Source organism: Leopardus geoffroyi, chromosome E3, assembly GCF_018350155.1.
Source record: "Leopardus geoffroyi isolate Oge1 chromosome E3, O.geoffroyi_Oge1_pat1.0, whole genome shotgun sequence".
In the NCBI taxonomy this organism is placed as follows: Eukaryota; Metazoa; Chordata; class Mammalia; order Carnivora; family Felidae; genus Leopardus; species Leopardus geoffroyi.
Window position 1 is genome coordinate 5,931,443 of NC_059340.1, and position 26,778 is coordinate 5,958,220.

The 26,778-nt window shown below is 53.3% G+C and overlaps 1 protein-coding gene across 3 annotated transcripts; it reads right to left on the minus strand.

Moving 5' to 3' along the window:
* Window positions 1–8,739: 8,739 nt before the first annotated feature.
* Window positions 8,740–26,585, minus strand: TMEM130 (transmembrane protein 130). Of its 3 annotated transcripts, none has more exons than XM_045461419.1 (8): window positions 26,322–26,585; window positions 19,896–20,201; window positions 18,149–18,308; window positions 15,057–15,223; window positions 14,344–14,428; window positions 13,031–13,233; window positions 10,456–10,568; window positions 8,740–10,095 (listed from the first exon to the last, which is right to left on the minus strand). In XM_045461419.1, exons 1-8 carry the CDS (start codon window positions 26,404–26,406, stop codon window positions 9,907–9,909), a joined length of 1,308 nt encoding a protein of 435 aa, XP_045317375.1. In that variant the 5' UTR covers window positions 26,407–26,585; the 3' UTR covers window positions 8,740–9,906. The 3 variants fall into 3 exon arrangements, with proteins under 3 accessions (XP_045317375.1, XP_045317377.1, XP_045317376.1); XM_045461421.1 differs by having other exon boundaries at window positions 8,740–10,059; window positions 26,322–26,581; XM_045461420.1 differs by lacking the exon at window positions 26,322–26,585 and adding an exon at window positions 24,923–25,021.
* Window positions 26,586–26,778: the final 193 nt, after the last annotated feature.

Below are 26,778 nucleotides of genomic sequence, written 5' to 3' on the forward strand. Positions count from 1 at the left end.
TGAGTAGGCTACCGCTGAGCTGTGCTGCGTTCCTGGGAATGCTGGTGTTGGCTTGTTTGGACACGAATGCCCTTCCCCCAACACCCCGTGAGCCCCCGCGCGTGCAGCCTAAGGCAGGTGGGCATCAGCTGCTCCACCCTCCTGAAGCTTGATGATCTGAGTCATCGGCAACCATCTTCCCGTTGTTCCCTCCAGAGTGTCAAATAAAAACAAATCCAGGCTTCGTAAGAGAGACTTTATGCGAGAGGGAGAATGCTCTGGCCATCGGGTCTGTCTGGGGGGAGGCAGAGAGCCTCTCTGCTGCAGAAGGAAGCAAGCAAAGCAAAAAGGAGCCGGCGTGGGAAAGCGGGGTGGAAGGTCAGCGAAGGCCTAGCTCTATTCCAGGGATTGCTGGAGGGGCTGACTGGTGATCCAGGCTGAGGACGGAAGTTCAGCGGCCCCGAGGAAGGAGGGACGTGTAACCAAAGTTTGGTTAACAAGCCCTTGGCTCTGAGTGACCAATGGAGACACACAGTTCAGGTAATCATTTATGAGTCCACAAAAGGGGATTTGGAGGGTCTGTGTCTGTCCTTGTCATAGGTAAACAAGGACGGGGGGGTGGACTTTAAGAACTGCTGTTTTGCAGGAGCACGGGGCTTAGGTAAAAATATACATTGTCGGGAGTGAGAACAGTGTTCTCATTAGCAGATTGAATCTGAAGATAGCAAACATGTTCATTGTGTCCACAACGAAACACAGGAGTAAAGAGATCAGGGGCAATAATCTCGGTCCTAATTGTTAAAAGCGGGCAGAAGTGAGCATGTTGCCCTGGGAATAGCTAATAGCTAGTGGTGTTGCTCGTAACAAGGCACTGGCTGGACTGTTTGCCGCGGTCTGTGCCCCATTGAGCTCAGAATCCTAGAGTGTCTCCCTGGGAGACCTGGGCCCGGGAGGAAACCTTGTTGTTTTCTGCCAGAAGAGCCACACACACATGGTCACCAGAACTCTCGTTGCAATGGTCCGGGCTGGAGTCAGGAAAGTCAGCCTCTTCTGTACCAGGCCCCGTGCTGGGCTCTGCACAGATTTTGGGCATGTTCTCCAGGCAGGCAGGGGGACAGCAGGAGTGACAGTCCCTGACATTGGTGGCCGTTTCTGTGGCTCTTGGCTGGTCATCCCGGGGATGGAAAGCCCCAGGAGACCGGGCCTTGCTGGTTCATGGCTGCGTTCCCAGCACTTGGCAAGGTGTGAGCATGCCGAATGAATGAAGGGTGAGCCCTGACAGCAGTGGGGGTGTGGTTAGACCACACGCATCATGGTGAAAGGGGGAATGTTACCGTGAAGGAGGCGGGAAAGCCAAGTAGGAGTAGCCTGAATGCCAAGCTAAGAGTTTGGACTTGGGTGCTAAAGGTGATGGGGGTGCCTTTGAGGTTTTCCAGCTGAAGAGTGAGCGTATCTAAGCTCCGCTTGGGGCCAGAGGTTGTGGTTTCTGTTGGCACCTGTCATGCCCCTCCAGTCTCCTCTGGGACCAGGCTGGGGGTGGCCCAGCGCCCAGTGGAACACTCTTGGGGAACGGGTTGGGGAGGGGCGGGAGCGGGACGGAAACTTCTGCTTGAGTGGGAGCCACTCTGCCAGGGAGGCTCTGCCTTCCCTACCTTGCTCTGCGGCTGGCTTCCTCTCAGAAGAGCTTAGAGCACCCCCTGCTGCCTGTTCCGGGATGCACGCTGGGGCTTTGCGGGGGGGGGGGGGGGCAGAACAAAATGAAAAGGAAAGCTAGGCCCACATCTCCACTGGCAGGACCTCTGCTCTGACCACGGTCTCCGAAATACTAACTCAACACATGACTCTCATGACTTTACAATGTGGCCAGCATGCTTTCCATCACCAGCTCTTGAAGCGAATGTGATTCTTCACGCTCCTGCTTTCCAGGTCTGGGGGTCTCAGCTCCCACTCTGGGGGCCCCAGGAGCCTCCACCCCCCCCCCCCCCAAACACACACACATGTCACCAGGTTCTGGAGAACTCCAGGTTTGGCCTGTGTCAAGGGCTGAATAGTGTCCCCACCCAAGATCATGTCCGCTTGGAGCCTCAGAAAGTGAAGCTTGTTTGGAAATAAGGTCTTTGCAGGTGTAATTAGTTAAGGAGCTCAAGATGAGATCATCCTGGATTTCCAGTGGGGCCCGAATCTGATGGCTGGTGTCTATGAGAGGAAGGAGCTCGGGGATGTGGGGGAAGAAGGTCACGTGGAGGAGGCCCGAGACTGCAGCGACGGGTGTCAGAGACAAGGAGCCCAGGGTGGCCGGCAGCCACCAGAAGCCACTGTGTGAGGGTCGCCACCAGCATTTTATCCCACTCCGGAGGCCCAGAGCACTTGGTGTGCCATTCACTTGCATGCTTGGACCCACACCCATGCATGCACACCCATGTGCACAGGCACATACACATGCATGCGTGTGTGCAGTGTATAGAAAAGAAGAGACGCGAGCTGGTCACAGAGACAGAAGAAGGAGATGTGGAGGGAGCCTGCTGTCACAGTGGTCCTAGCTGGGAGCAGCAGCTGGCCAGCACCGAGGGAGGGGTGTTTAGCACAATGATTAGCACACCCTGGATCCCTAAAGCCCTCCCTGTCTCTCCAGGGTCTGTGTGCAGGGATCCAGCCCGTGGCCTCTGCTCCCACTCCTTCCGCGACCCCAGCTCTGTTTCCTCCTGCGGGGGCCAGGCAGCCCCTCATCAAAGGGGGCGAAGGTCCCGGGAGCAGATGAGAGATGCTGCCAGGGAGGCGGAGATGGCTTTCCCGCCTCTGGGCCACGGGGGGTCAGAAAGATACCCACTGATGAGGAGTTCACTTAGGAACCATCCCTCACCAGCGAGGGGCGTGTGCGTCTGCGACACGGATCTGGTCAGAAGCTGGAAAAGACGGCGGAGACCCCAGGAGGGTCGTGCAGCGCCCCTCTGTCTCGACTCACACCTGCTCCTCCAGAATCCTTCATCTTCGGTCTCCACAGCAGCCTCTTGCCATGAGGCAGCGAGCCGGGAAAGGAGCGTGTGCGCCTGGATCTGCTGGGCCCCTGGTATAGGGTCTGTCGATGCTGCCGGGATGTTCTCTGAAGGAACGCCTGGAAGATGCACCCATTCACGGTCATTTTTTTTTTAATTGAAAAAGAGTTGATGAGGTTCACGTAACATACAATTGACCGTCTTAAAGCAAACAGTTCAGTAGTGCGTTCTGGACACTACCCCTGTCTCTAGTCTCCAAGAGTTTTCATCGGTTCAGAAGAACACCCGCTACCGGCTAAGTTATCACTTCCTGTTCCTCCCTCCCAACCGCCGGGCAACCACTGATCTGCTTTCTGTCTATGGATTTGTCTATTCTGGACATTCCATATGCACGGAGTCACATAGGTGGCCTTCTTTCACTGAGTATTGTGTTTTCAAGGTCAGTCCACGTCATGGCAGGTATCAGTACATCATTCCTTTCGAAGGCAGAATAATATTCTATTGTGTGTATACACCACAACCCAACTTGTTTGTTTATCGAGAGAGAGAGAGAGAGAGAGAGAGAGAATCCCAAGCAGGCTCCACACCCAGAGCCCAACACAGGGCTCCATCCCATGACTCTCGGATTGTGACCTGAGCCAAAATCAATGAAGAGCTGGATGCTCAATCGGCTGAGCCACCCAGGCGCCCCCACAATTTTTTAATTCTTCTGTTGATGGACGCTTGGGCTGTTTCCACCTTGTGGCTATTGCAAATAGTGCTGCTATGAACATTCGTCATGAGTGCGTATCTGAGCATCTGTTTCCAGTTCTTTTCGGTGCATACACCTAGGAGTGGAATCACCACACACTAAGCATGTAACTTTTTGAGGAACCGCCCACCGTTTTGCATTTTCCATTCTCACCAGCACATCCTTGCCAATACTTATTATTTTCTGTTCCTATTGTGTTCTGTTGTGTTGTTATTATAGCCATCCTAGTAGGCATGAAGTGGTATCTCATTGTGGTTTGATTTGCATTTCCCTGATGACTAATGATGTTGAGCATCTTTCCATGTGCGTAACGGCCATTTGTATATCTTCGTTGGAGAAATGTCTATTTCAAGTCCTTTGCTCATTTTTTAAATTGGGTTGTTTGTCTTCCCGTTGTTGGATTGAAAGAGTTCACTCTTCTTCACACAAATTGTGCAGAACAAAAAAACGAAGGCTAGGATTTTCACTTGCCCGAGGTCTTGGGAACCTGGCGACCCCTCAGATCTCCACTTCTGCAGCCCCCTCCCTGCCTCAGCTGCAGTTAAGTTATTTCTGTGGCCGGAGCTGTTGGCTCGCGCTGACCTGTGGACACCTCAGAAAGGCTATTAGGGAAGGAAAAGATGATGCAGAACAAAGGGGGTCCCCTCTTCCTGAGTCCCAGGAATGCCTCTGTCTTGGAAGGGGCTTAATGCTCTGGAAGCTGATTCCCAGGTAGGCTGCTCCAATTGTGTGAGTGTGAGTATGCACATGTGTGTGGCGTGTGCCTGTGTGTTCGTGCATGTGCACAGCTGTGCACGCATCTGCAGTTGACAGAGCTGCCAGGACCCACACCATCTGTGTCCTTTGTGTCCCCTGCTGTGGCACCTGCCAGCCACCACTGGAAGGAAGAAACTGCGGGAAGCATGGCTGGGTGGGGCTGCCACCTGCTGGCCACACTGGGCACTGCAGGTGGACCTCAGGCTAGCGTGGGTGGCCTCGCCTGGTCTCCTGGATCAGATGCTCAGGGCAACAGCCAGAAGAAAATAAAGTGCCCCCTGTTGCCCCCGTGCCCTTAGGGCCTCTCTAGGGGGCCGATAGCCTTCTTAGTACCATGAGCCTCTCTCCAGTTCAATCAAACCCTCAATAAAATTTTTAAAAACTTAATATAAAATAATAGGAATTCCAAGGAAACTATACTGAAATACACTTATCAAGATAGTGATTATAATATATGTCCTTAGTGAAATAAGACCCAGCAGCAGGTCTAACAGCAAATGTAATTTTGAAGACGTGGCCAGCATAGAGGATGTTTGGGGAGACCCGCAACAATTGAAATGTTTTGTGAAAACACTTGTGATTTCTATGGACGGCAAAGCCATGGGAACTGCTGATGGCACTGCCTAGATTTGTGGTGGATGGAAACGCCACGATTTGATTAAAGGTTTGTGACGTTGGAGATGCAGTTTCTCCCACCTGAGCTTGCAAATTCGCTCCATGGATCCCTTGGGGGTCGGGCACCCCAGGGTAAAAGCCCCTGGCCCAAACCCTGCCTGGTGGCCCCAGCTCCTCCTCAGTCCCCCGGCCAGATGCCAAGCAGGTCCCCTCCAAACTCACCCCTTCAGCCCCTGCCACACCATCCACAGGCTGGCTGCCTCCCTGCTCCCACCCTCTGATCCCCTTGTTCAACACAGAACAAGGCATCATGCTCAGAAGCCAGCCCAGTGGCTTCCTGCTCTGATGGCCGACAAAGAACAGAACCAATTTCTGAAATGCTGTCACATGAGGCAGCTCTAGGTCCTCCAGGCAGAGAAGAACCACCCCCCCCCCGCCCCCCGCAACTGATAACGGTCCCTCTCTCCAGGATACAGGCAGGGAGACCTCTGAATCCTGTCACCTGGACATCACCCCATGACCCAAACAGAGGCTTCCAGACCATTTGTCCTTCTGGACCATCTGGGGAGAGATACTGAGTCCTATCCTTAGAATCTTCTCTTTCCTACATTCCAGACATTGTGAAGCCACAAAAGGGGGAAGGGCATTTTTCCTCCCTTCCGGGTGATACTTAATGAACGCCTGCTGCGTGTTGGGCACTGTCCTAGGTGCTGGAACTACAGACAGTAAATGCAGTAGTCCAAGGCCCTTCCTTCCTGGAGTTTTTGTTCTGTGGAGGGGAGGCAGGCTAAACAAATAAATTAGTAAAACGAACAGTATGCTCTAGGGTGATCTCTGCTCTTGGGAGTGGGGAATACGAGGTACAGGAGGCATGGAGTGCGGGGGTCAGCCTCACTGAGCGGGTGGTACTGAGCAGGAGGGAGCCCTGTGCCTGTGTAGGGAAGAGCATCTGGCAGGGGGACAGGCAAAGCAAAGCCCCGAGGAAGGCAGAACAGTAGGGGGGTGAGGGCAGGGAGGCCAAAGGGCCAGGTCCTGCCACCCTACGGGCCGCCGGTAGGACTCTGAGCTGGGAGACACCTAGGGGCTTGGGTGGACGAGGACAGTTGGTGCAGTTGCGCGCGCAGGCTTGGGGCAGGGTGAGGAGTGGGGCCCTGCAGCGGGGAGGCCTCCGCCAGGGCGGGGGAAGAGGTCAGGCGCCAGACCGGACCCGTTGGCCGGGCGGGTGGGCGCGCAGCGGGAGACGGAGCTACCAAGCGGACACGGGGAAGGGCATCGGTTTCCTGTGGCTGCGGAAACACATCCCACAAACCGGGTGGCTTAAAACAACAGAAATCTATTTTCCCTCCAAAATCCCCTCCCCCCACGTCTCATTGCGCAACCGCAACCGTATTTGGAGATGAGGCCTTCAAAGAGGGAAGTGGGCAGAGACCGAATAACAATCCGGGGGCACCTTGAAGACCCGCCTTGCTCAGGGTGAGGAGACAGCCTGCAAAGTATACAGCTCTGCCTCTCGGCCCAGCGTGCACCCAACAGCCCGCGTACCCCCAAAGTTTGCAGGCCGAATGTTTTCCTCCCGAGTCGGACCGCAGCTGTGTGCATCTTCGGTTGGCAAAGTTACCCTTCCCTCTACTGCTCCGTTTTTTTTTTCTGCATTTCTGTCCCAGTGGTTCTTTCTAGCTCTTTCATGTGGGTGACTATTTGTTTTTGTTTTGTTTTTATTCTTTTTTTATGTTTTATTTATTTTTGAGAGAGAGAGAGAGACAGCACGAGCAGGGGAGGGGCAGAGAGAGAGGGAGACACAGAATCTGAAGCAGGTTCTGTGCTGTCAGCACAGGGCCCGACGCGGGGCTCGAACCCGCAGACTGCGAGATCATGACCTGAGCCAAAGTTGCACGCTTAACCGACTGAGCGACCCAGGTGCCCGTTTTGTTTTTTTTTTTAACTGTCTTAACTTCTGTAAGACTAACACCGGAGCACCCCAGTTTTTACAGATACAGATCTCCTTCTGTAGCACAAACAACCCTTTCTGAATTCCTCTGGGTGGAGTTTAGGTGTCTTAATCCTGGGTTCTCTTGAAGGCGCGTGCAGGGACAGGAGCCGTATATATCCCAGCAGGGAGTGGTTCTAAATGATGTGTGACACGTAGCCCTCATCTGTTGGGAGCACGCTAAAATAACTCAAGGCAAGAACAGCCCCCTCTCTCCCCCAGCTTTCTCCAAGGTCTTGTTTGATCCTCGGACGTTATCCAGGGTACAGGGGTCCCCCACAACACACTCAGGTCCCTTCTCATCCCGAGGCCTGACATACCGACCCCGGGTCAGGGGGCAGAGCAAAGGTGTAGGTGGCAGCATCCGCTCCATATGCCAATGATGCTGAAGCCTGACAGAGTTCCCCCAATGACTTGGCTCATTAAACATGGGGCTTCCCAGAGTGGGACAGCCAAGGTGGGGTTGGGGTTCATTCCTACCCATGTCCAGCTTGGGGCTTGGGGCACACCCGCTGGCCGGGTTGGGTGGTGAGGGTGGTGGGAGAACAGAGGTAATTAAGAAAAAAGCCCAGGGGCACCTGGGTGGCTCAGTCAGTTGAATGCTCAGCTCTCGATTTCAGCTCAGGTCATGATCCCAGGGTTGTGGGTTTGAGTCCTGCATCAGGCTCTGCACTGTGTGTGGAACTTGCTTGAGACTCTCTCCATCTCTCTCTTTCCCCCTCTCTCTCTCCCTGTGCCCCTCTACCCTGCTCACTCTGTCTCAAAAAAGGAAGTGGGGGGCGCCTGGGTGGCGCAGTCGGTTAAGCGTCCAACTTCAGCCAGGTTACGATCTCGCGGTCCGTGAGTTCAAGCCCCGCGTCAGGCTCTGGGCTGATGGCTCAGAGCCTGGAGCCTGCTCCGGATTCTGTGTCTCCCTCTCTTTCTCTGCCCCTCCCCTGCTCATGCTCGCTCTCTCTCTCTCTCTCTCAAAAATAAATAAATGTTAAAAAAATTTTTTTATAAAGCCCAAACCTCTTCTAGAAGAAAAGGAGCTTAGGAAGAAGCGGACTTGGAGGCGTGCAACTCAAAGTGTAGTCCTTGGACCAGCAACATCAGCGGTGTCTCGAATCTTGTTAGAAACCTAGAATCCCAGGCCTTACTCGTGACCTCCCCGATGAAAGTCTGTGGCTCAGCAAGACCTCTGGTGATTCTCAGGCACATCCAAGTTCAAGAAGCCCTGCAGGGACTGGAGGCACTCACACTCGATGGGGCACCAGGACTCCCGCGGGCCTGTGGGGACACAGGTGGCTGCCCCTGGCAGGTGCAGACTCAGGTGGGAGCGGGGCCCAAGGCTCTGCGTTTCCAAGTCCCCTGAGCGCAACCTTCCTCCCCACTCCGTCTAGCGTCTGCTCGGAGCCTCAAACCTGGCTGCATGTTGGAGTCACAGGGGGAGAAAGAGGGGGTGGAACCGGACCCGCCTCCATGAGACCCGCCTCAGAGTCCTGGTGGCGGTTTAAGGAAGACTAGTCAGCACGACTGACCGGTCCCCGATGCCCCAGACAGCAGCTCCGTCCACACCTGCCAGAGAACACAGAGGGGATGCCCTGCTGCCACAAGGCCCAACCCCCTCCCCGACGCCCCCCCGGCACAGAAAAGAAAGGGACTCTGGCTGCCTGGCATATGCTTGGCTATTTGAGAACACACAAGCTTTATTCAGCAATAATGGCAGTATTTCATGAGAATGAGCTGGAAACAGCAGGAATGCTGTTGTCTGCACAAAGTCTGACAGCAAAGATTACGGCAACGGGGTTTTGCCCCCGCAGCCCTGGCCCTGCCCCAAACAGGGCCCACTTACTCCAGGCTCCTGCGCGGCTGTGCTGGGGCCTCATTGTGGCCTCTCTCTACACCTGCACCTGCCCTCTCCTCGTGCTCTCCCTCCGCGGGCCACTGCCCAGCCCCCTCGGGCTCCCTCCAGTCCTGCCTCCTCCTTCCCAAGGCCACGCAAGAACACCATCTCCCACAGTGAACCCACGTCCCCACCGGCGTGCTCCTCCTTTGCTGTGAGGCCTCTTCCTCACTGGATGAAGGCGCTATTTTGAAAGCACTTCGCACTCACCAAGCGTTAGCCCTGCCTGCACCCAACCCAACAGCAAGCAGGCAGGAAACGGGCCCCGGGAGCCACAGGGACAGTGCCCAAAGGGAGGAGCCGGGACGAGGAGCTGTGGGGGCCAAATGGAAAAAGTCAGATGTCATTTTGGTTCGAATTCAGGACCCAGAGAACATAACTGATACAGAGGAAATCATCTGAGATGCCTGTGTGACGCATGTTGTGTGTGTGTGTGTGTGTGTGTGTGTGTGTGTGCGTGCACACATGCACTTGTCTCCATACATACGACCTTTTGTGACGTAGCCTTAACCATTGGTGACCATCCACCTGGTTCTCTGACCTGGGCAGGGCCATCTGGGGGAGGGAAGCCCAAACCGCAGACGGACGGCCAAAGTGCCGACATGGGAAGGATGGGTGAGGGGCAGCCAGGCACGCCTGGGAGAGAGGAGGGACCCCGTCGAGTGTTGGGGGTCCTGCTTGGGGATCTTCAAAGGCAAGGGGGTGGGGTGGGGCTGACCGAGAGGGGCTTACGGCAGAGGCTGGACTGTACAGATGGGCTGATGGCAGGGGTGTGGGGCTGAGGTGGGGGGGGCTCGTGGCGGCAGCTGGAATTACGGATGGATGGCCAGCAGGGTGGACAGCCCCGCGCACATGAACCCCTCTCCTCGGTGGCACGTGCCACCCTGTCTGAAGCGCCCGGCGGGCAGTCAGTTAGCGCTGAGATGGGACTGGGGGCTGCTCACACAGTGTAAGTTTTGATGGATTTGTAGAGGGGCGGCAGGAGCCCGTGGTTCTCGCGGACAACTTCCAGGTACTCAGATGGAGTCTCCAGCAGGAAGGGCCCACAGCACATCTGGCAGCAGCACCTGACCCCAGTGGGCGGCTCCGGGTTCTTGTCAGACATGGGGGAAAAGTCAAAATCAGCCACCTATAGTGAACAAAACCCCATGGGTCAATCACCCGCCTGCTGGACCCCCTTCAGGTGGCCTTATGAGCTCAGCTGCCTGGAGACACACAGTGCTTTCCCTGTGCCTTTGGCTTTTCTGCTCTCTGGGCCTCCCCGTGGTGGCTGCCCTCTCCCTTACCAGGGGCACAGCTGCTAGGCAAGGGGTGAGCACGGGAGTTAAGTCACATGGGGAAGAGCCAACTCAACTTGGCCCAGTCTGTGAGCGCCTCTTGGGCACATCCTCCCCAGCCCCAGGACCTCACTCTGACATCCAGACCCCCTCCGGGTCCCGTTCTCCAGTCGGAGCCTGGTGACCCGGCCTCCACCCCCCCGAATACCCACCTCCACCATGTCCTTCTGATGAGCGGCATTCCGCAAGGTCATGTACATGATGAAGGCCAGCATCATGGTGATAAGTGTGGCGCACGGGAAAGCAAAGACAGCCGGCTGGATGCCTGGGAGTGAGAGAGGATGAGGTCATGGGTCTGGGGAGTTGGTGGAGAAGGCTCACTCTCAGACCACAATGGGGCATAGGACAGTCAAACCCCACAGGAGCTATCTTTTCCTTATGTACATGCATTGAGAATCTCATCTAGGATTCTACAAAAACCAAGTTGGGGTGCGTGAGGGCGTTAAAATATGTCCACATGGGGCACCAGGGTGGCTCAATCCGTTAAGCATCCAACTCTTCATTTTGGCTCAGGTCATGATCCCATGGTTCCTGAGTTCGAGCCCTATATAGGGCTCTGTGCTGACAGGGCAGAGCCTGCTCAGGATTCTTTCTCCTTCTCTCTCTGCCCATCCCCGATTCACACATGCATGTGCACACACATGCGCTCTCTCAAAATAAGTAAATAAACTCTGGGGCGCCTGTGTGGCTCAGTCGGTTAAGCGTCCAACTTTGGCTCAGGTCATGATCTCACGGTTTGAGTTCGAGCCCCATGTCAGGCTCTGTGCTGACAGCTCACAGCTGGAGCCTGCTTTAGATTCTATGTCTCCCTCTCTTTGCCCCTCCCATGCTCATGCTCTGTCTCTCAATAATAAATATGCGTTAAAAATTTTTTTTAATAAATAAAAAATAAATAAACTTTATTTTTTTTAAAGTTTATTTATTTCGAGAGAGACAGAGACAGTGTGAGTTGGGGAGGAGCAGAAAGAGACAGAAAATCCCAAGCAGGTTCCGTGCTGCCAACACAGAGCCTGACGTGGGGCTCGAACCCACAAAGCCGTGAGATCGTGACCTGAGCTGAAACCAAGAGCCTGATGCTTAATCAACTGAGCCACTCAGGTGCCCCAATAAATAAACTTTAAAAAATAAAAATAACACGTGTCTACATATTACTTGACAGTCACTTTCAAGAGGTGTACCCTGAGTGTGGGCTGGACTCAATGGCTCGCTCCTACCGAACAGCACAGGACAGGAATGACGACTTCCCAGTCCAGGCCATAAAAGACACTGCAGCTGCCTCCTTGCTCTCTTGGGTGATGTGCACTGGGGATGGGAAGCCATGCTGTGAGGACACTCAAGCAGCCTCGTGACCTGTTGTTGCTTTCTCCCCTCCACCAGCCCTGGGCTCACTCACTGACCCTCCTGTCAGGAAACTGCACGGGGGAGCAGGGACAACCCAGTGTCTGCAGTTAGGCGGTCCTGGGTTCGAACCCCAGCTCTGACCAAGCTCTCTGACGCTAACACTGACTCATGAGGCTGCTTCGGGGATGCCACGAGGTGAGGGGCATGAACGTGTCAGGTGCACGGCAGGTGGTCAGCAAGTATGGGTTCCCCTCACTCCTCCCCGACCCTGCCCCTTGGTATAGATGCCACAGTAAGGCATGAGGCTGTGCTTTCCAAGAAAAGGCAGCACTGATTACCCAGAATGCTATCTTCTCTGCACAATTCAGGGGGAGCCCAGGCACTCCGTGCCCAGGAGATCTGGGGGAGGCAGGGCCCAAGACCTCTGACGATGGCCACAGGTCACAGAGTCTCTCCTCAAGGCCAGCCAGGGCCCAGAGTGGAGCACGGCATCTGCCCAATGGCTCAGACAGGGGCTGGGGAGACTGGAGGGGACAGTGGCAGCATCCGGGGCACTTGCCGGGCTGACCGTGGGGGCAAGTGCGGCTGGCAAGGTTTTTTGTGTACCCTAGAGGCTGGGACCTGGGTGGGCACCTGAAAGACCCTTCCTCAGGGTTCTGGCATCCACCTTCTCCTGTCTGTAAGGAAGTGCTTTTCTGGGGTCACGGAAGAGCCCCCCTGGAAAAGAAGGGTAGAACTTCACGCCGCCATCGGCCAATCCTGTGACTATAAGCCAGTGGCCGGGCCTGATATGACTCGGAGAAGAGCATTCATTGCAGGGGAGACGGCCAGGGATCCTTACAAATGACAGGAACCTTTGTGAGTAGCTTCCGCTCCCCGGGAGACCCACGACATCCTGAGGGTCTGCAGCTACCGCTGGGGACGCTGGTTTTAATGGTGGCAACAGCGGCAGGATCGGGGAGATGGCGGAGGAGGGAGGCTCGTGATCGTGGTGGCTTATTTAGGGGAGCAGCATTCATGATGGGGACAGCGTGGCATTGGTAACATGTGGGAAGGACATGGTGGCGGGAGTGATGGAGGCAAGAGAGAGCCAAAGCCGGGTTGATGCTGGGCAGCATGGATCAATGGCACGTGGTCCAGACGGTGGGCATCCCAACTGGTGTGGGGGAGGGGAGGGCACTGCCGGCAGCAGAAGGGTGGTGGTGGCCGAACCGCAGGGTGCTCTGGCCCTGGTCGTTTGGCGGAGGTACAGGCACGGGCCAGGAGGTTCAGCGATGACTGTCATGTTGGTGGGTCAGCTGGAGGGAGCATACTGGTGGTGGTGACAGGCTTGACTGTGTGTTGCGGCCTGTGTGGCACGGGAGCAGAGGACGAGGGGTCACTTACTGGAAGGCCACACCTGGATCCTGTGGTACTGATGCGTCTTGCTGATGACATTCTCGGCCCGGATGCTGAAGCAGTAGTCCCCGGGATCCCTGAAGGTGTGGGTCAGGTTGTAAGCCGTGCTGGCCACGGACACCGGGTGGCATTCCCCTTCTTCCAGCGGGAGGCACTCGGGCTTGAGACGCCAGCACACGGTCAGGGGAGGGCTGCGGGGAAATGGAGGGGTCTTTTCAGAAATGGCTCCGCAAAGGGGCGCCTGGGTGGCTCAGTCGACTTTTGGTTCGCGTTCAGGTCATGATCTCTTGGTTCGTGGGTTCGAGCCCCACGTCAGGCTCTGCGCTGACAGTGCGGAGCCCGCTCGGGATTCTCTCTCTCTCTCTCTCCCTCTCTCTCTCTCTTTCTCTCCCCCACCCCCCAAAATAAATAAAATAAAAACTTAAAAATATGGCTCAGCAAGGAATGGGAGCACAGACTAAGTCTGAGAAAGGCCAGGTAGCCGTGAACTTCAGTGTACTTTTCAGGACAGAACACCCAGCTGTCCTCTAGGTGGTCCTTCCTTTTTACACCTTCCAGACAAGGGAACATAAGGGAACCAGAGCCCAAGAGGATGCCAGGCCTAGTGAAGCAAACGGGGACAGGCTGGTAAAACACCCCCGCGCCCCCTCAACCATCACATCTGCCAAGTCCGAGTAGCTCCCACCCCATTCTTCAAGTACCAAGCCCCTGCCCCCAAAGCTCCCGGAAAGCTCCAAAGACCAACTCCAGCCCCATGGCGCATCTTCCTCGTTCCTTGGTCACTTTGCTTGCTCCCCATCTAGACCTGCTTCCTGCCGTCATGTCCCTGGGTTAAGGGACAAGGGTCCTCAGAGGGCTGGGTCCCGGCCGCTGACCTCCGCAGCTCCGTCCACCCTTGTGCAGAGAACATGTCCAGCTTCTCTGTCGCTTACTACAAACTCGGCCCGAGGCTGTTCTTGCTGATGGCCAGGCCAGTTCCTACCCGGGACAGTCTGTTTTCCGGGGCCATGGAAGCAGACCGAAGCCACATACAGAGGGCTTTTCACACGGCTGCTTCCACACCTGTCTTTGCCTCAACACCCACACTGCAGACAGCTCTAAAGGGCCCGTGCTCCCTCCCCGGGACCTCGGGTGCGGAGCCCTGCCCGCAGCTCCCCCATGGCTGCAGGGCAAGGTGGCATAAGCCTTCCCTGGCCCCTAAACCTGGGGCCCCTCAGGAGATGGAGCAGGCTCAGGGTCACCCACGGGAGAGTATGGGCAGGGCAATGCGTCACCCGCTGTCCACTGTGGGGTTCACTCACCTCCCCAGGAAGTTCAAGGTCACTGTCATCTTTTGGAAGGTCTGAATTAGGGTGGGCCCCAAGACCTGGATGCCTCGAAGGGTTTCTGAAAGGCAGAGAGGGGCCCCGTTAGACCCGGAGACTGAGGACAGCTGTCTCAGCGCTCCCACAGCTCGGGGCCGTGTGACCACCGCCTCGTCCTCCCCCAGGCTCTCCCTTCCAAGGGCAGGTGGGAGGTCTGTCCCAGGCGTGCTTGGGTCCTGCCTCCCCAACAGCAGCAGGTTCCAGAGCCCGCTCAGAGTGAGGACACTGGAGGAAGCAGGCAGAGCTCTGGGAACCAGGACCAAGGGCTGGCTCGGTGTAAGTGCCCCTCCCCCATTGCCTGGGCACCGTGGGGAAAGCACCGGGCCCATTAGCCTGCCCAGCAGCACACGGAGAAATCTGCCACAGGGGCCCAAGCGCCCCCTCTTGCCAGAGTCAGGGAGAGGCGGGTTGGGGTCTGGTGGCCACGTGACCTCCTCTGTGGCCTTCAGTGCCCTCTTAGAAGCGGGGATGATGACAGACCACGCAGAGGGGATGCCAGGGGCGCAAGAACAGGGGGTGCACAGCCAAGCCCAATCCGGGGCCCGACCAGAGCCCCTCTGATCTGCGCCTGATCCAGCCTTGGAAGGAGTGGTGCCCAGGGCTGCCCAAGGGGCCACGTGCTCAACCTGCACCAGCCCCCAGGGACCCACCCTGCAGCTTCAGGGAGGCAGAGAAGTCTCCTGTCTTCTGCACGATGCCCTTCCCGGCATCCTGCGTTGCCTGTTCCCACTCTGCCACCACCTTGAGCTTCACAGTGAAGGTCCCAATGATCGAATAGTTGTAGTAGACCACTGCATCTTCAGTCACCATCTGGGTGCTGTAAGGTGGCAGGAGGGAGACAACAGAAGTGACTCACGTGACCTCTCAGAGTCAGGGGGTGGGTGTCTGCGGGGTGACAAGCTCAGCCCCCAATGCCTTGTGAGAAAACCACTGGTCATCACAGCAGCAGCCCCCAGAGCCACCAGGACGCAAGGTCAGCTGTGCTTGGGTCAAGTGGCTGCCTGTCATCCTCGTGCTTGTAAGTGACAGGTAGGAGAACTCCCAGCAACAAGTGCCTGTCACCTGCCAGGAAGTGCTCTGCCCCCTTCAGCCAGGAATCTAAAAGAGGCCCTGCATTAGAGACAAGGACAATCCTGGGAGGGAAAAAATACAAACTTTGGAGTTAAGACATATTTGGCTTTAAATCTCAATTCTAGATGTCTTATGTATAGAACTGTAAGCCTTACTTTTCTCATTGTAATAGAGAATCATACCTCCATATAAAGTATATAAATTCCTGCAATTACCTGAATTACTTCAAAAGGAAGTCTAATAACAATAAAGAAAATCTTTGTGTTGATTTCTCAGTGCTCTTTATATATGAAGTGTAACAAACCTTTACCTATTTTCCAAATATTTTCTCCCAGTTTAACCTTGTCTTTTGGTTTGATTTACTTCTCTCATACTCAGATATTAAATCTAGTGATGCCAAATCTAGCATTTTTTTCCTTTATAGTGTCTGCCTGTTTTTATTCTTACAAAATGCTTTCCCCACTGCCAAGTCATCCAATTGCAGGGGATCATCTACATTTCAATCTAGTCCTGGCTCATTATGTGTACTTTGTAATCTATCTGGAATTGCTCTTGTTAAGGATCAGATCGGTTTTCTTCTAAATAGTTAACCCACTGTCCTAGTACCATTTATTAAATAAGTAATATGTCTTTACTCACTGGCTAGAAATACCACTGTTATCATATACTAGATGTGCATTTAAACTTCGATTTGTGGGGCGCCTGGGTGGCACAGTCGGTTAAGCGTCCGACTTCAGCCAGGTCACGATCTCGCGGTCCGTGAGTTCGAGCCCCGCGTCGGGCTCTGGGCTGATGGCTCAGAGCCTGGAGCCTGTTTCCGATTCTGTGTCTCCCTCTCTCTCTGCCCCTCCCCCGTTCATGCTCTGTCTCTCTCTGTCCTAAAAATAAATAAACGTTGAAAAAAAAAATTAAAAAAAAAAATAAACTTCGATTTGTGTCTGCCTTTTCCATTCTGTTCTACTGAACACACTTTTGTGATTTGTAGTTTTTAAAATACATTTATGTATTTCTAATTCTTCTCCCCAACCCCATTCATCATTATTCTGCTTTGATGATCTTTTTTTTCCTTCTGACAATATTCAGAAATTCTCTCTTAAAAGTCTTTTTGAGGTTCTAGGTATAATCTGTGGTTTTATCCACATAAATCCTACAATTTTAGGCTAAGTTCATTCTCTCAGCTTTTACATTTTATAACTATTGTGAAAGATTTTTTTCCATTGCCATCATATGGAAAGGCTGATTTTTGTTTTGTAAGCACCCATATTACTAAAATCTCTTTTTAGTTCTAAGATTTTTTTAGTTGGGTCTCTTGTGTTTTCTAGGCCATCTGTGTGTGATGTTTTTGTCTCCTGCTTTACAATATTTATATCTCATTTCTTTTTCTTGTTTTATTTCATTGGCTAGTAAGAATGTTCAAATATAGTAAAAATAGTAAATAAAGCATTTAATATTAAAAGAAATGCCCCTAATTAATATAGATGCTGTCCCCTGGTTTGAGACAGATGTTCTAGATGTTCTTTATGTTCTAAAACCACATATATGTTTATAACCATATATATTTTTATATACATACACACGTATATATACATTTGTGTATACGAATATATGTACGTGTGTGTATATGTGTGTATTTACGTGCCAAATTTAGATGCACTGTAGAAGCTTTGTCACATTCCAGAAGTTATACTTATTGGAATATTTATTGGATTTGCATCAAGCTTACAGGATAACTGGAAGGAAATGGGCATCTTTACAATATTAAGATTCAGCATCCTGGTCCTGGACATGATGTACATACGCATCTACTCAAATCTTTGATACCTCTTGGCACCCTATTGTTTTCTTCACACGGGATCTTGCCCATTTCCAGGTAAGTGTGTTCCTGTGTTTGTTTTATGAACTATTTTGCTATAATTAGGAGGAGTCCCCACTTTGCTCTCTAATTTATTACTGTACATAAGAAAGCATGCTGGGCCTCTAAGTCTCGTGGGGGTGAGGAGTGGTGCGTGAGAAAGATTACTAAGCCTTCGATGAACTTGGAAAATTGGTCTGTTTCTCTGCCAGACTGAGAAATATCATAAGGAATGCCAAGAAGTGAAAGGCGGAAAAATATGGGATACAGTGGGAAGGACCATCAGCCCGGGACTTGACGGGACCTAAGCGGAGTGAGGGGTCTCCACGGGGCACTCACCCTCACATGAGCTCAGGGTATCTGGGGGCTGGCTGCTGGAGCTGCTGGAGCTCAGTGCTTGACCCACTTCCTGACCTGCCTCTTCCAGCCTGGCTTGTTTGGAGAGGAGAAGTCAGGAGAAATGAAGCTATAACACCCGAGTTCTAACACATGGGTATAATCTCACATGCCATCACCCAGGTACGTCCTTCCGGAGTCAAATGGAGAAAAATTCTACTCTGACCTTTCTTAAAAGGCTGTCTGGGGGCACCAATGACCTCCTCTACTAGGTTGCAGGCACCTAGAAGGCAGGTCCTGTGACTAACTCACCACTGGTCCCCACACACCCCGAGCTTGATACAGAGCAGGTGTTGAAGGAATGTTTGGAGAGAGAGAGAGAATGGGCAGGTGAAGGTCAGAGAGTACAGAGCACTCTGCATGGGACAATGGGGCCACCACCCATAGGCCAAAGCTTGGGGGCATCAAGAGGGAAGAGCATACCCATCTCCGAAGTCCCAGTTGTAGAGAAATGAGGCAGTCTTGAAGAAGTTGCTCGGGTCATGGAGGAGGAAGGAAACTTTAAGGACTGTCTTGGTGAGGTAAGAGCTGGGCCAGGGCAGGGAGGTGTTCTGGGAGACAACGAGGTTCCCCACGAGGAGCTCTGGGAGAGAGACCGAAGGTGGGTGAGTCCACCAAGGGAAGGGGAAGGCGGAGCCAGGGAGTGACCTCACATGCTAACTGGCAGGACAGCCTCTCCCTGCCCTGCCCTTCTGGCTGTCAGGGCTGGGTGGTGGCGGGAGAGGACGCTGCGGGTCCCTGAACACAGAGGCGCACGCCCCCCACATCATTGCCTCTGCTGCACGGACACTGGTGCAGACTCATGGCACACATCACATGCTCAGCGTTGCTCCTGCACCCCTTTCACCAGGATCCTGAACTTTCTTAGCACAAAAGATGCCCAGGACCAGAAGGAAATGCATAGGCTTTGAAAGAAGTTTTTGAGAGATATTTCAAATTATTAGAGTCTAGAAAAAAAATGAGCATGTCTACTGATCGGCTCTGTACCCAGTGTGCTGGGCTGGGTAAGGACCACCGTTCTGTGTCTCTGTCTGTAAAAAAAAAAAAAAAAAAAATTAGGTACTCATTTTTTTTCCAACCCAAAAGCAGAAAGTAAGGCATGCCTGATAAAGCTCATTTGGAAAATGCAGAAAAGTAGAATGAAAACAAAAGAGACTGCCTATCATTAGGGCACCTGGGTGGCTCAGTTGGTTAAGTCTCTGACTTTGGCTTAGGTCATGATCTCACATTTTGTGAGTTCAGTTGAGCCCCACGTTGGGCCATGATCTCACAGTTCGTGAGACAACCAAGCCTCACATTGGGATCTCTGCTGTCAGTGCAGAGCCTGCTTTGGATTCTGTCTCTGTCTCTCTCTGTCCCTCCCCCGCTGGTGCAAGCTCTCTCTCTCTCTCTCTCTCTCTCTCAAAAATATAAACATTTAAGTAAAAAATAAAAAAAGAAACTGCCTATCATTCAAACACAACTATTGTTGACGTTTTGAAGAACTGCAAAGCATTTGTGCCTACGTTAATAGCTGGGGTATTACGTACACATGCATATATTAAACAGTTGATCAAATTGGCTATAGAAGTTTGCGCTTTGCTTTTTAAAATCTAATACCCACGAGTATTCCCCAGAACATTATCAGCTCTTTGGAAAGATCATTGTTATTCGTTATACAAATTATATCCATATACTTAGCTCGTTCCCTTACGGCCGTACGCTTAGTTTGGCTAATGTTTTCTTCCATTATTAGATATTACACACACCCTTGCCAGGAACATTTTTGTGCACAAAGCATTACCCACATGGAAATGCATTTCCTGAAGACAAATACACTCCAAGAGAGCAGGGCCTTTTTGGAAGGAGAGAGCAGTGGTGGGGTAGGAAGGTGGGAGGAATGAGAACGGACAGACCAAAGGCTGAAATAGTGCATAACCATTGATACCTACGAATCAGCTGCTCTCCAGAGGGCTGTGTTAATGTATATACCCCTAGGAGCAACCTGTGCTTTCAGTGTCCCTTGCAGCACAACCCTGCCAGCAGTGGGTACTGCCATTTTCTGATCCTCTGTTAACAAACACAGAAGGAACCATGAGTCTACTTTGGGTTTATATGATTACTGACCAGGCTGGATGTCTTCCTCTGCCCCAAATTTGAAGGCAAAGTAGCAAACAGAAAAGGTCCTCACCTGTGATGGGGAGGACGAGGAGGCTCCTCGCCACGGGCTGGCACATCCAGCAGTCGGCAGCGGTGACCCAGACGGAGACAGGGAAGTCCCCGGGCACGTTCCCCACGGCGCGGATGGTGGAGCTGAAGGCCTCGTCAGTCTTCCCCGTGAGCAGCAGCGGGGTGTGGATCCAGTGGAAGCGGTAGACGCGGGTGTTGGAGGGCAGGACCAGGCTGCCGTTTTCGTTGGCCACCAGGCTGGCTGTGATGGTCACCTCCGCCCCTGTGGTGGCAGGGCCATCGGTGGTGAGGCGGAGTTCATACAGCCCTGCAAGCCCAGAGACAAAGAGACTATTTCAGGAGAGGCGTGACAAGGAACCCCACTGTCCCTGTCTGGGCTGGCTTTTATTATCCTATTTTACAAGTGGAGAAACTGAGGCCCAGGCAGCTCAAGTGACTTGCCCAAGGGTCATTGTCAAGCTGGGATTCAAACCCAGGCCCAACTGACTCCATGTATTTTCCTTTCATGCCAGCCAAGCAGGGCCTTCCAGAACACAGGCCTGACCCGGCCAGACTTACTTCTCAGCTGTGAAAACAACTGCCAATGTATGTCACAGGAGGGATTAGCTGCCAAAAAATGCCCTCTGTTACCTGGTCTTTTGGACCAGACTACATGTCAAACAAAACTCCAATCTGAAACACAAAGCTGAGTCTGGACCCTGTAAGAGTCCTAACGCCTAGCGACAGAACAAGCCTTGGGACAAAGGTCCACTTTGATTCGAGCCAAGCCCTCTTCTATCGTGGTCGGTTTCTGAATCTGTAAAGGAAGAGGTTCTAGATCCGCACTGGCCACGCGTGGCTGAGTTTTGACTAAAGTGAAACAAAAGTTAAAGCCCACGTTCTCAGTCACGGTAGCCTCGTTTCAAGTGCTCAACAGCCATGTGTGGCTAAGGGAAGCCATATTGGCACAGATACAGACTATCTTCATTATTACAGATGGTCTGACCGGACTGCATTGTTCCAAGCGACCTCTGGGATTTCTGCTGGGGCCAACGCAGCAACTGTGTGACACGAGCAGTTGACTCCTTGGGGGACTTGAAATGAAATCCTGAGGATGCAGCTCTTACGGGGAACCTGGGAATTAGTCTTGCAGGATCCCAGCAGAGAACAGGGCCTTGAGCATATGGGACAGAGGTTGGGTAAGAGGCCTTTTAAGTAACACTCCCTTCCCAACTACCACATTGAAGGGAAGACTGCTTGTAAACTGAAAATAGAGAAAATTAAAAATTAAAAAATTTTATTAAAAATTAAAATAATTGGGGTACCTGGGTGGCTCAGTCAGTTAAGCATCCGACTCTTGGTTTCGGCTCAGGCCATGATCTCACAGTTCATGAGTTCAAGCCCTGCATCAGGCTCTGTGCTGACAGCGTGGACCCTGCTTGGGATTCTCTCTCTTCCTCTCTCTCTCTCTCTCTCTCTCTGCCCCTCCCCTGCTCTCTCTCTCAAAATAAATAAATAAACTTAAAAAATTAAAATAACCAGTAACAATCACTGTTACCAAATTTGGGCATGTCCTACTTAAAAAAAAATTATGCTCGTACTTTGGAATTACATGTTCCATTGTTTCCAATTCTGTATCATGGGCATTTTCCTAAGTCATTATTCTTTGATTGCTTTACATAGCTGCACGACATTTTGTCATACAAACAAGGTAAGATTTTATTTTTTTATTTTTTTTTTTAACGTTTATTATTTTTGAGACAGAGAGAGACAGAGCATGAACGGGGGAGGGTCACAGAGAGAGGGAGACACAGAATCTGAAACAGGCTCCGGGCTCTGAGCTGTCAGCACAGAGCCCGACGCGGGGCTCGAACCCACGGACCATGAGATCATGACCTGAGCCGAAGTCGGACGCTTAACCGACTGAGCCACCCAGACGCCCCAAGGTAAGATTTTTAAAATAAGGTTTCTTTCCGTCATAAAAGTAATACATACGTACGTGTAAAGAATAGTAGACGTGTCCCATTATCCTACCTCCTAAGGACAACAGTTACAACCATAGTGCTGTCCTCATGTCTGTTTTTCATGCACAGGAGTTTTTAAATTTTTTAAAATTTATTAAAAAAATTTTTTTTAGTTTATTTATTTGAGAGAGACAGCTTGAGCAGGGGAGGGGCAGAGAAAGAGGGAGAGAGAGAATCCCAAGCAGGTTCCACACGTTAGCAGAGAGCCCGATGTGGGACTCGAACATGCGGGGCTCAGACTCTTAAAATCGTGAGATCATGACCTGAGCCAAAACTGAGATTTGGATGCTTAACTGACTGAGCCACCCCAGATGCCCCTAGAAGTTTTTAATTTATTTTAATTGAAACATATTCACACTCTGCACACAATTTTGAATTATTTTCTCATGTGTCATGTCCGTGGTTGCACTAATGTGAATTTCACTATTGGCATAAGAATCCGTCAGGCAGGTATATCTTTTTTTTTTTTTTTTTTTTTTTTTCAAGTAAACTCAACCCCCAGCATGGGGCTCAGACTCGTGAGATCAAGAGTCTCATGCCCTACTGACTGAGCCAGCCAGGAGCCCCAAGCGGTATAGTTTGATTCACAGAGCCCTTCCCTCTTGTCAATAGCATTACTGCTGTGTCTTAGTGACGATTTTCCTGTCATTTGTAAATTTCCTCTGTAGGTGAGATTTCTGAAGGACTCCAGGTTGGAGAGCCTCCAGCCTACGACAGCATACGCCTCACCAGAAGAAGCGATGCAGAAGGAAGGCTGGAGGGGCTGCAAGGCTCACTCTGCTCATTTATTTCACTCACTCCCACCCACCTTCCTGGCCTCAGGCACCTGCTCTCCTGGCTTTAAGCACCTCCTAAAAGAAACCAAGTAACAGACCTACTTTCTGGGCTCCAGACCTGCACTGAGCAAAAGAGTAGCTACTAGTCACAGGTAATTAAGTTGAAATTGATTTGATTACTTAAAACTAACCAATACTAAAAATTCAGTTCCTCGGTTGCACCAGCCACATTTCAAGTGCTTCATAGCCAGGGGTGGTTAATAGCTACTCTTCTGGACAGCACAGATGTAGAATATTTCCTTCATCACAATGTTCCGTTGGAAGGTGCTGGCTCTAGACCCTCTGGAGTTCTCCCCTCCCCATTTTCTGCCATTGCTCTCTGTTGGGCCTGGAGGGACCAGCTGTCCCAGGAATCTACCCTAGGCCCTTGTTACTACCCCTTCCGGCCAGGCACATTTGCTTCCTCTTCATCACTACTAGCACTGCTGAAGGCCAGCATTACTGGCTTCATCCTTGGCCCTGGCCCTCGGCCTCCAGTCCTTCCCCATCTCAGCATCATCCCTCCCACCCCCACCAACAACCTTCCTCCACGCTAATGTGTTCATGGACCAGCTTCAGTGTGGAGTCCAAATTCACATCTTGGCACATCCATGCTGGGGCCGGCCACTTTAACTCTTACAGCTTCTCCCCCATGTTCTGTCCTTCCTAGCCTCAGGGTCTTTGCACATGCTGTCCTCACTGCCCTTCTCCACCTACATGTCAGGGGATATAACCTCTTCCAGGAAGCCTTCCCTCAACCCCTCACCCCCTCAGTGCTCTCTGAACAGCTTGAGCACTCGGTGGTCCCAACCCTGAGTTGGCATGAAGGTTTCTTTGTCTCCTTTGGCAGGTGCACCACCAGCTCGAGGGTAGGGGTTATCCTCATCTCCCCATGTGCCTAACAAAGTGCTTGGCACATAGTAGGTGCTCAACACTGCTGCTGACCATGGCACCTGGAGAGAAGAGTGTGGCTGAGGGACCAGCCCACCTAGCAGTGCCCCAGGAGAACATTCACCCAGGTGGTACTGACTGAGCCCCTTGCCTTGTGCCCCACAAGTGCTGGGAAGGACCCAGAAGTACAGGACACACTTCCTGCCCTGAGGGAGCTCATGAGAGACCTGCTAGACTCAGCAAATCTGGGACAAGAGCGAGTGTGAGTCCTCAGTGGCATCCCATTTGCCTTGTGGACGGGCTACCTGCCCCCACCAGGGACTCCTGCTCCAGCCTTTCCCCTCGTCCATGTCACATATTCCCTGTTCTGAATCCCCTTCCCCGGAGCCATATTTTGGACTGTACACTCATTTGGACTGGCACTGAAAACGGGACCTGTGGTGTCTTAATCCCAAAGAGTTCCAGATGCTATGGCAGAAATTCCTGCAAGAAAACACAGTGTGTATTTTACACTGAGGGAAAGGAGTGCATTGAGGTCCCCGTGGAACTACCTGGAGTCACCAAGCAGATCCGTACCCACCACCCCCTCCCCTGGGCTGAGTTCTATTCTCCCTCCCTTTGGCTGCCAGGCTTCACAGAGACCATCTCCTCCCTTCTCCCTCTTGCTCCAGCCCCCACCCCCCCCCCCCCACCCCAGGCGAGGAGTGTGGGCCAGAGCGAGGCTGGCAGGTGGCAGGGACATTCGGCTGCATGCTAATGGCCATCCAGCATCTGCAACGAGACTGGAGACAGGCGCATGTCAGCGCTACGCAGATCCGTTGCCAGGGGAATAGAACTCACTAGAGAGCAGACTGGCTGGGAGGAGGGATGGGTGGGGGCGGGGAAGGGCTGTGGCTACAGACACTGGCCCAGCTCCTAAGAGCCCCCACACCTGTCCAGACACAAGGAGGCTCCAAGGACATTTTTTCTCAATTTTTTTTTTTTTTTTTTTTTTTTTTTTTAAAGCAGATGTTTCACGCCCCTGGCGATGCTGCTCCTCTCTGTCAGGGGTCTCGGAAGGGCGCAGGGCATCTAAGTGGACCATGAAGGTTGTGCCACTTGTGGCTGATGGAACCAAGCCTGAGTCCTATCACCCTCCCCATCTAAACCCATCTTTTCAGGTTGGGGAGCCCAGGCGACATGGCCTTGGAGTACAGAACAGCTAAGGGAGAGGCTGAGGGGGCTCCACGGGTGCACTGAGTGACCCAGAGCTGAAAGGGTCAAAGCACAAAGCGAAGTGGCCACTGCCAGGAAGCCTGACCCACAGAAACAACACTCACTCACTAGCAGGTCCCCAGGGCTTCCACTTGGAGCGCATTTTCCCTGACGACACAGCATGTGGGAACCTGGAACGTTCTAGAAAATGGCTACATCAGTTCTTTCACATTGCCCATGTAGGTAGCCTCAAACACTTCCCAGGGTACGTCTGAAATCTGAACATAACCTGGAATTAACGAATGATCCAGGACAAGGACTCTGGCCTACGCCTCTCGTGTGGGAGGCACCTGGTGCGGGCTGACCCAGACCCCAGGAAGAATGGAAAGGGCTTCCAAGTTTCTCTGCTTTTCCTGTGGGAGAAGGTATGCTCCCCAACCTAATTCCCAGCTCTCTGGCTCACATCACGAATAGGCCAGGCTGGAAACCACACATGATCTCCAAAAAATTAATTTACTTTTTCTTTTTTTTTTTCTTTAGAATTTTGGCCACCATTGATCACTTCTGGACACACGTAAACCCAATGGACGGAGACCCCGTCTCTCTGTGAATTTCCAGGAGGGAAGCAGGTAATCCTGACCAAACATAATTCCCACAAAATTCTATTTTCATCCCTAAGATGCAGGTTTTTATTTTACCTTGGGGCTTTTCTTTCACAATTTTGATTAAATCTCTTCCTCTTTCTACCATTATTGGGGGGGGGGGGGCGCGTAATGAAAAAATGTTGGATATTTAACACAAGCACATCCCCAGAGCTGTCCACATCCCACCTGTCCCCCAACAACTCTCCAATCCGGGTCCTTTTGTTGTCGCCAAAATGTGGCAGAAAGGTTAATGCTGGCCTTCCGGTGGTGGGGTTGGGGAGAGCACCCAGCAGAACCTGTCAGCTTGGGGTCCATTTTGGAAACCATTCCAAAGACGAAATGGCAGACTGGCCTCTTGGACTCTAAAATCGCAACCTCGCCAAAGTCTTCCTCGAGCGGGGAGGGGGGGCGGGGGGCTGGGTACCTCTCCAGATAAGGCGACATTTAAAGGCGCTGCTCCGGGGCAACCTGCCCGCGCTCCCTGGGGGGCTGTGGCGTGGTGACCGACCCGCACATTCTCGGTGTCCCCGCATCGTCCTCCTCACCGCTCCCCGCCCCCCCCCCCCCAGCGGCTGCGAGGTCCCCAGCCATCCCCCCGGATGCACCGGCCACCGCGCGCGGTTCCCAGGGCAGGGGCGATCCGGAGGTGGCAGCGGGAACCGAGGAGCACGGGGAGACCCCTCGAGTGCGGGGACGACGTCTGGGGAGAAGGATGGAGGGAGAGATGAGAGGGCTTCGAGGGGCCGGCTGGCCGCGCGCTGCGGAGGTCTCCCGGGAGGAAGGAGGTGCGCGCAGAGCGCACGGCGCCACCTCCGCGGCTGGCGGCTGGAGCGCCCGCCGGAGACCGCTCCGAGGCCCAGCGGAGGGCGCGGCGCCTTACCTGCGGCCACCCCAGCCGGGGCCAAGGGCAGGAGGCAGGCGAGCCAGAGGACGCGGCTGAGGCGCGGCCAGAGGGCCGGGGCCATGGCTGCGCCGGGAGCGGCAGGAGCGCCGAGGGGACGCGGCAGGCTCGGCGGCGGCCGCTCCTCGGGGCGCGCGGGGCGGGCTGCGCGAGGAGATGCGGGCGCGGCGCTCGCTCGTCCTCGCCTCGCGACGCTGTGTCGCTGCGCGCCGCCGCCGCCCACAGCCAGCCGCGCCGACCCCGGCCCGCGTCAGCCGCGCCGCGCCCCCTCCCCGCGTCCCTCCCTCCTCTCGCCGCACCCCCTTCGGTCCGCACGAGCCCCCGCCTCCCCGAGTCCGCGCTCCCGTCGCCTGCGCCGCCTCCCCCTCCCCTCCCCTCTTCTCCCTCTACTCCTCTCCTCCCCACGATCCTCCCCACGATCCTCCCCACGATCCTC